The sequence below is a fragment of the Achroia grisella genome, unplaced genomic scaffold, assembly GCF_030625045.1.
Source record: "Achroia grisella isolate CSIRO2021 unplaced genomic scaffold, CSIRO_AGI_Agris_v1 utg676, whole genome shotgun sequence".
NCBI lineage: Eukaryota > Metazoa > Arthropoda > Insecta > Lepidoptera > Pyralidae > Achroia > Achroia grisella.
In genome coordinates, this window is record NW_026712992.1 from 1125649 (window position 1) to 1135059 (window position 9411).

A 9411-nucleotide genomic window follows, 5' to 3' on the forward strand; every position below is an offset into this window, starting at 1 on the left:
GACTAGATGGATGGATTATTATTAACAATATCACAGGAAATATCATAGATAATTGAGTGAAATTAAAAAAGCTGCTGATTTCAAAATGCACACTGCAAAGCTTTATAATGACGAATGCACGTTTATTTGCATTAGTCTACTCATTCGTAATACTACAGTCCGAATAGATCCTAACTGTATTTCCCGGGAAACCGCGGATCCTATACTGACCTTACGTCGGCGTCGTAAGGACTCGTATCTATGGGTCACGAATGCGCGAGGGGCGACTAATATTTCCGGGTCTGTTATCGACAAAGGACGCCCTTTCATTGAATCAAGACTCGAGAGCATAATCATAAAGGGCTTTATAGAGAGACGATTTGTTTCCAGGAAGGGTCTCGGTTTAATGCTCTGATTTGTGTTATATTTTTTACTAAATTAAGTATAGATAATGTAGGTAACAAATAGAGCGGGTAAAGTTTTTGCCTCGAGTAAACTGCGGGAGAGATTTTATATTTGGTGATCTTTTTAAATACATATAGCTGGTATGTATATACAGCCTCAGTGGTCTGGTGGTTTACCACACCACTTTACTATCCGATGGTCGCGGGTTCGATTCCTCGCAAGATACAAACATTTGTATTCATGAGTATGATTGTTTGTATCAGTCTGGGTGTATGTATAATATGTATTAATTTACAAAAAAAAATGCATCTATGTATTTATATCTAGATTTAATAACACAAGCTCTGCTTAGCTTGTGACTAGATGGCGTTGTGTGAATAGTCCTGAGATATTATTATTATAAAGGATGTAAATTTTATAAAATAGCCATCGTATATTATCCAATTTTAATCACCGACAAGGATTTATCGTAAGACTCTGAATAATCAACGATTAGGACTAATCCAGCCTTAATCATCACTACAGCTATGTATAGGTACGACTTTAGATAAAGAATTAAAAGATTATTTTTACCTGAATGACTACAAAACCAAAGGATAGGGTTCTTTTTTATGTCTATGTTATCTATTTACGTAGGTGTAACGATGTTCCCCTTTGAAGCTTAAAGTGCTCAACCGATTTTGATAAATGGGGTGAATATAATAAGTATCCTTTAATAAAAAATAATACTAGGTATATATATTTAAATCAGCTTTGCACTCTCTCTGGTGTTCATAAACACCAGTTTATGAATTGAGTTAATTCATGTTTAACGTAAAAGTTAAATTAAGACGATAGATACTATTGCAATTGCTGTTAAAAATAGTCTTGTCATTAGATATATCATTTCTAAAGTAATGTGACGAAAATGATTAAATTTATTTTATCAGAAACTTTTATGTGATTTTATATAAATTTTAGTGCTAAATAATATTATTATTTTGCAAACTCAAGTTGGAAGCGAACTCTACTCACACTCTTATATTCTAATTCGTGTAAACAAAACTAAATCATTCTGTTTACAAACATAAAGATACAAATCAAAAATCCTTTGTTCAATTGGTCAAACGCTACGAAAATAAAAAGGAGAACATTGCAATAGCAAAATATTGCGAACGTTGAGTGCAGTGGCTGCAGCTACCTCTCGCGAGCGCTATGAAAACGTCGTGCCTCAGCACAACAGTTGACTCGGAACAGGCACGTTGCATACATATTACAGCACACACCTACACCACGCCAACTTACTACAATAAAGACGGGCGCGGCGGCGGGGTGGGGTCGGGGGCGACGCTGCTGTGACGATGCAGTTTGCACCGCGGCCTCTTCCAACCTTCACCAACTTGCGCCCGTGTTCTTGGGAATCGTTTTAAATTCAAGAACCGCAGTGCACTCTACGAACGATAACATATCTTCCATTTTGGTCATAAGACCCAAAATCATATTGCACCCTTTTTATAAGTCATTTCGAAAATGGAGTTCCTTGTCACCAAACCACAAGATTTAAAACCCTAAACAGACGGCGGAAAGTTGAGAATCGTGTAAATAATACAAAAATGGCAGCTATCCTTGGTGTGAGTGCGGAGGTGAGAAATACATTAGCGGTACTGTTTTCTATTGGTCGCTGCTTCTGTGTTGATATTAAGCAGTCCACGTGGACTGTTCTGGTGGTTGGTTGTCTCGTTTTTTTCAGCGGGTGGCTCTCTGTCTATCCCGTTCTAATCTACAACGAAACGTGGAATGTCATGTCCGGAGTTGTTCAGAAAGTCGTGAGCGTGCATCGTGCTTGGAACTTGGAACGCCAACCGCAAAGGCGCATGTTCATACGATAAGTCTTGCGATATCCATACGCATGTAAGCACATTAGGGTTCAATTTCACAAGATATGAGTGGTGCATATTATGTTTAGATGGTTAAGTAATATTGATAAGCATTTTTAAGTCAATTACGGTTGTAAGCTAAAGGCGGTTGTTGCTACATTTAAATTATCGGCCGGCATTCAAATAACGCCATTTTTTTCGTGTCGGCACGAATTTATTTATAGTTATACGTTATGGTGAGCATAATAACGCGGCGTGGGCGATACTATTACGGCGCATATCGAATATAGGGTATTCATTCACTTAGTCACGGATATCGATTTAGTAGGTAGTAAAGAATGTTAATAAATATTATTGAAAAATGATCGGCCCTAGCTGACCTAAAGACCATAATAAAAATTACAATAAGTCAATTTTCACCCACTTAGCCTAATTTACATTAGGCTATTTTTTTACGTGTACCTAATTGCTACAGATATACTCACATTAACATTGTCGCGTACCTATTGCTTCTTTAAGAAGAAAGGAGAGTTGTCTTGTCATGGCGATGATGATAATGACGGGTCGATGTTATCATCAAGCTGCTTGTTGCCGTTTCTTTTGCTGGTTGTGAATCTGCTCATGAAGATGATCTTAGACCTATTTTTACACATTTAATCCAATATATTAGATTATGTAAAACCTCACTTAAATGTTACAAAGGCATAAATAAATTAAAAAAAAAACAGTAGATAATTAGTTGGTCTATTTACCTACTGTATTTTGTAATTTATACAAGTATGTTATCTGTACGAGTAAGTATGTATTTATTGTATAGATAATAGACTCATCTTGAATTGATTTGGCAGGTAGGTATGTTGTAAAGTTTTTGTAGTCATACACACGTAATTTCATACGTATTTTATACGTAATGATAGGTTTGAGATGTACAAAAAACATGTTATTATTCAGCTACCTAGTTATAAAATTAAATTGAAGTGATCATTTCGGTATCGTCCGCATTCGAAGCGACAATATTTCGTTGTCGTGTTTATGACTCCCGCAGTCCCGCGTAACGGGCCGGGTGACACTTTATCGCTCTCTTCCGGACTTGACTAACTATGACATCAAATTATCACATGGGTAAATCACTAATCCACTATTCACTACGCGTGAAACAAATACGGACTTGCCCGACATTCTGTGGTAAATTAAGGTGACTGTACTTTCTAGTCATTGTGATGGTTTTTTTAATAGGTGATAATGGAATGGTATCGTTTTAGATATATGCTGATATATGACGGGATGAGCAGAATTTAGATCAGTTAGATCGGCGTGGTAAATCCACTAGGAATTCAAATAGGATGGATTGCAGGGGGAACGCACCTAACGTGGTAAGTACTTAAGTTGCTACCCATTGGGCCACTTGGGAAGAGATTGTTACTATGATGAATGGGGGGAGGGAATTGTTAGTATTGTAGATGTAATGAACACATTGGTAACAATGTACAATGTCAAGTTGACCTTCACGCGGTTCTTCTTGGAAAGCATTGTGATAAATTCCTGGTGAACTTGTCACGATTGGCTAACCCACCTGACTTCATGCTCATAATCTCCACTGGGGCCCCGCCAGCGTAAAATTAGGGCACCATTCCACTATCGTTCTTAAAAAAACATGACATGGGTGACATTTTTTATAATTGTTTCATAAATTCTATATTAATTAGTATCTAACTATCTACCACATGTTATTCATTTGTGGCCCCTTTCATAAACTAACCATTACAGAATTACTTTCACAGGTAATAAAACCCAAAATCCGACTTATCATATTACCGGTTGGATTGGAAAACAGCGGCCGATATAAACGGCTGTCTCACGGAAATTATCTGTGCATTAAGAACAACGTGTATATTTTATTGGCAAAATTACTTAGAAAATCTCATGAGAGTTAGATAAGCGACAAATATGGTCTTTAACAAATAATAGAAGCAGAATAATAAGAAGCTCAATAGAAATATTTATAAATGTCTACTGTTCTACGAAACTTCAATACTGAGCGTACAATACGCGTGAGTGATTACATACAATAGAGCTGGCTATGGTATCTAGATATGGCTTAGCAATAATGGGCTAAGGTAACATAAATAGAGGAAGACCAGTTCTTGCATATTTTTGGCCTAATCTGCTAATATAGGTATTAAAAGAGATAGAGATATTCACGGTCACAGTCTCACCAATACTGCATAACTATGCTGCTAAATGCGTCAGCCTAATAGTAGATAAAATAGAAAACACTTATTTAAATAAACTTACATTTAAGCACTTTTGAATAGTCAGTGTTATTTTTTATTCTACCGCTCATTCGGAAAGCTGTCTGCATCACAAGAAGAACGAGCAAGAAATTTGCGTGTTACAGTAAGCATACAAAGTATAACACATGCACCAGACTCTTACTATACAAAAGAGAAAAGAAGCACTAACTTTTTGTCTCTGTGTATATCTATGTTAATAATTATTTTAATACTGACGGAAAAATGCTTCTTATTCTGTGTTACTGTTAGAATTTACAGAACAGAATTAATTGGTGACAAGACAGATAGTATTATGCTTTTAGTGGAGTGTTAGAACATAAATTGACATACGTAGACGACATACTACATAGGCATTTAAGGTACGGTCGGGTTAACATGCGGTTTGCCGCCTCGAACACGAATAGAAACTATAGGTATCTACTCACATGTCTACGTGAAGTTGCTACAAAGGATACGGACGAATACCACGATGCTAATAAGTTTAGGAATATGCACTTAGGCACTATACTTATAAAACATAAGGAGCTACTATTTTATCAATTCTAATTAAAGTATTTATGTAATTGACGAATACAAAATATGATACAAAAGGTAGACTTAATACTATAGCGTCTCTCAGTTAACCTTTGGGAAGTGCAGAAATAAATGATTGCAGATTAGTAATAAACGTGCATATAATAACAATATGAATCCTAAAATGTATTGATGGAAATGACGATGTTATGTCGCCCTCCACGCGGTTCTTTCCTTTGGGAACCATTGTGCTTAATTGCTGGTGACTTCGCAACGATAAAGCTAACTGACCTCACTTTATACCTACTCATCTTATCATCCCTTACTTGTATCTTTCTAGCGTATACCGTTAGCGTAGTGGAGCACCATTCCATTATAATTGATTAAAAAAACGTGACTGTATGTGTCATTCTTACTGTTTAGACTACTAAATGATGAGTTTAACCATAATTTAAAAATCGAATAACTTTAAAAACAACTGAGTAACTGTTAAAATTCCAAATCCTAATTGATAGTTTTGTTTATATTATTTTCTACAGAAAACTTGACGAACCGATTATGTGGCGACATCTATTGAACATATAAAAAATCATGAGTATTTCATATCGCCATCTATCGAAATCTGGTGTAATTATTACAGACATTTATGACAGATAAACCGTGTCTGATAATTTTGGAAAGACAGTTAATATTTTATTTTTCAATAGAAACTAAAATAAAGACAACATATAAAATAATGAAATAGTTTTATTTTAGGTCTGTAACGAAAATATATGTCAAAATACAGTCATGTTTGAGAGTCAAACAGTATGACCAGATGTTAAAGCCTCTTGCCAAGTTAGCACTTTTGCGCTTTAATATTAACTACCACTATTGAAATACTTATACCCATATTTTACCTTTCTACAAAAGGTACTACTTAATTCATAAAGACAAGAATAAAACTATACACATTAATAATAATGAGAGGTGCATCCAAATGAACTACCAAATAAAATATAATCTAGAAATATATATTTAATTATTTAATTTATGTCAATTAATTAAATGACTTAGCAGTATTATTCTATTTATATTCAGCATCATTCTATAAAATACCGAATGAACTTATTAATAGTCAATTAATGAACTTCAGCAAGTTTTAGCAAGTTTTTCGAAAGTATAATTCGCTGTTATGGTGACAGACAGTCAGTTGACGTCAATCTTTAATCTCAAAGTAATGTCCTGTTAATTCTCGCTGTCAAGACTGTGATTGTCAGTTTTCTCTTCCGCGAAATTCCTAAAATTATCCTCCAATTTTATTTCTTGGCAAATGCATAGAAGTGCCAAGCCATAAAGAAGAAAAAAAAAGTAAACAACAACCTCAGAAAATAAACAATAGAATATGTATTTAAATTATATACAATGCTGAATCCAAGTAATTACTATTTGCCTCTTCCGATTGTTGTTATAGATTTCTAACCATTATATTGTTTGAATTATAAATTTGTGCTTCTAAGGTAGAAATCACAATAATAATAAGGAAGAAAATATTATAAATACGTTCTGTTAGTAAATCAAAATAGATTACTTGATTAATATATTTTGATTTTTATCATCTGTTCTAATTCGCAGAAAATGCCACCACAGGTAATTTTACTATTTAGTGGGAAAAGAAAATCTGGAAAGGACTTTTTGACTGATCATTTACAAAAACTGTGAGTATTACCAAAAAGTTTTTTGTGAGTTCTATATAATATATATTTGAATAAAGATTATTTCTATTGCTATTTGTTAGATATTTTGCTTATATGATCATGGATTTTTTTCATTCATTATATATATATTATACATTTTCGAGTTATTAGATTCTATGGTAATATTACCAGCAGCAAAATGTTTCCCATTGCTTTTAATATGAATTATTTTATTGACACAAGGTGGTCTTTTTTCAAACAATTGCTGAAAGAACAAGGTCGCAGGTGGATATTCAAATGAAGTTACAACTGTTTATACTTGACATATTTTATATATAAATAAGGTTTCTTGTACCTAAACGCCTCCAACAAAATTCCAACTTAAATTTCATACATAATTATTTATTTATTTTTAAGATGTTAAAATCATTATTGGATAGGTATACTTCTGCATAATAAACCATGTTTACTTTTCAGATATTTTACAGTAACTGTAGCTGTGTGTGTCTGAAGGAGAGTCTTAATTTTTGCTCTATTGTAAAATTAATAGTTGGATCTTTTTTGTGAAATTAAATACATGTGTTAGTAATCAAAGTGTAACCAAAGCAAAACCCGAAATCAATAACTAGTATAACATTTTTTGTATAGATGATGATGAAATGGTATGAAACATCCTGCTCAGACAGTATGATTGAATGATGATAAAGTCCAGTCAATTAACCTACCATGGCGGTTTAATCAACAAATAAACAATGGTTTCCAGGGGGGGCTGTGAAGGTTGACCTCACATGGTACAATGGTAGAAATGATGTCACTAATCCTTTTTGCTAATAATCCTCTACCTCCTCTGTTTACACAGACATATTTTTTAATGGATGATGCACCTGTGGAGAGTGATATGAAAATGAGATTATCCTGACAAATTCACCAGGAATTTTTCAGGATGGTCTCTCAGGGGACCATGTGTAGTTTAACCAGACATGGTAGATGGCTAATGGGGTCATTGATCCAGATTATTAACAATCCCCTTCCCCCTTCAGACACATTATATATCCTGTATTTTTTATATGAAATTTGTTATGTATTATAGACTGTATAGTACTAAATAATAATATTATTTTATCTTTGAAGGCTTCAAGACCGTTGTGAAGTTCTAAAAATATCACAGCCAATAAAAAGTCACTGGGCTACTGAAAATAATTTGAACCTCCATGAACTATTGAGTGATAATGCATACAAAGAACAGTATAGATTGGATATGATAAAGTGGAGTGAGGCGGTAAGAGACAAAGACTATGGCTGTTTTTGTAAACAGGCCTGTTCAAATGGTAATTACTTGTATTTACAAAGCTCTTGATTCATTCAAACATTGTATTTATTAGACACAGGAGCACAACTTGTCCATTCCAATATTAAGTATTTCTATCAGGTTTTTAGTACCCATAACACAAGCTTTGCTTTACTTGGAATTAGAATTCAAATTGTCTTAGATTATTATTATTATTTACTAACTGTAATATTTTTATTCTAGCCGCTGACAAACCTATATGGATAGTCAGCGATATAAGAAGAAAAACAGACATCCAATGGTTTAAAGAGACTTATCAGGACCTAATTAAAACTATTAAGATAAGTGCTGATGAAAATACAAGAAAATCCAGAGGGTACCAGTTCAAATCTGGTGTTGATGATGCAGCTTCAGAGTGTGACCTTGATGATTATATCGATTGGGACTTAGTAATTAATAATGGTGAAGGAAGCCAACCAATCGATGAACAGTTGGTCAGTATTATGTCATTATTGTCACATTTATGACAGAAAGAGAATTTGCAAAATATATATTTATAAATATGGTGGTGTTATACTTGTATTATATTTATTTTCAATATATGAAAATCAAAGATTTTTATTGTAACTGCTGATAACTAACTTTATTAAAGGTTTTAATATTTTATTACAATTGTTATTTAACTTATGTTTTCCTCATTACTGTTCTCCTAGATTGGGTAGCCAGCAATATTGACAATTTTTGAGCTTTGATATGACTACTATGATGAATGTGTAACTTTACATACCCATAATTCGCTGTAGGTATATATTTAAATCCAACAACCTGCCGCGCTCTCAATAACTAAATAAAGTCAAATTCAAAATTCAAAATATCTTTATTCATGTAGGTCTATGACTCTTATGATATGTCAAATCTACCGCCAGAGCGGAATGATTTCGAGATAAGAAGAACTGACAAGAAACTCTGCTCGTATTTTTTTTTAATGTTGTACAGATTCATTTAAATTCAAATTTGGGACAATAGAGTGACCCCCAGCTTATGATATATAAAAAAAAATCTGAAAATCTAATCAGTGTTCGCAACCTGAACAGACCAGTCCCCACAAGCAGCACCTGTTCACGAGTATGACGGATGAGCCGGCCTCGGTGGTCTAGCGGTTTTGCACACCGCCTTTCTTGCGATGGTCGCGGGTTCGAATCCTCGCACGGCTCAAACTTTTGTATTCACGTGCATTTATTTGCATCAATGTAGGTATTTTCTATGTATATATTTACGAAAAAAAAATATATGTATGTATGTGTGTATTTGTATCATATATTGTTATCCATAACACAAGCTTTAGCTAGCTTAACTTGGATCTAGATGGCACTATATGAATTGTCCTGAGAGATTATTAT

At 33.8% G+C, this 9411-nt stretch overlaps 1 protein-coding gene across 3 annotated transcripts; it reads left to right on the forward strand.

Moving 5' to 3' along the window:
* The first annotated feature begins 1781 nt into the window (after positions 1–1781).
* Positions 1782–8657, forward strand: LOC131850026 (phosphomevalonate kinase). Of its 3 annotated transcripts, none has more exons than XM_059200175.1 (4): positions 1782–2006; positions 6662–6744; positions 7855–8051; positions 8255–8657. In XM_059200175.1, exons 1-4 carry the CDS (start codon positions 1977–1979, stop codon positions 8536–8538), a joined length of 594 nt encoding a protein of 197 aa, XP_059056158.1. In that variant the 5' UTR covers positions 1782–1976; the 3' UTR covers positions 8539–8657. The 3 variants fall into 3 exon arrangements, with proteins under 3 accessions (XP_059056158.1, XP_059056160.1, XP_059056159.1); XM_059200177.1 differs by lacking the exon at positions 1782–2006 and adding an exon at positions 6236–6594; XM_059200176.1 differs by lacking the exon at positions 1782–2006 and adding an exon at positions 6237–6464.
* The last annotated feature ends 754 nt before the right edge of the window (positions 8658–9411 follow it).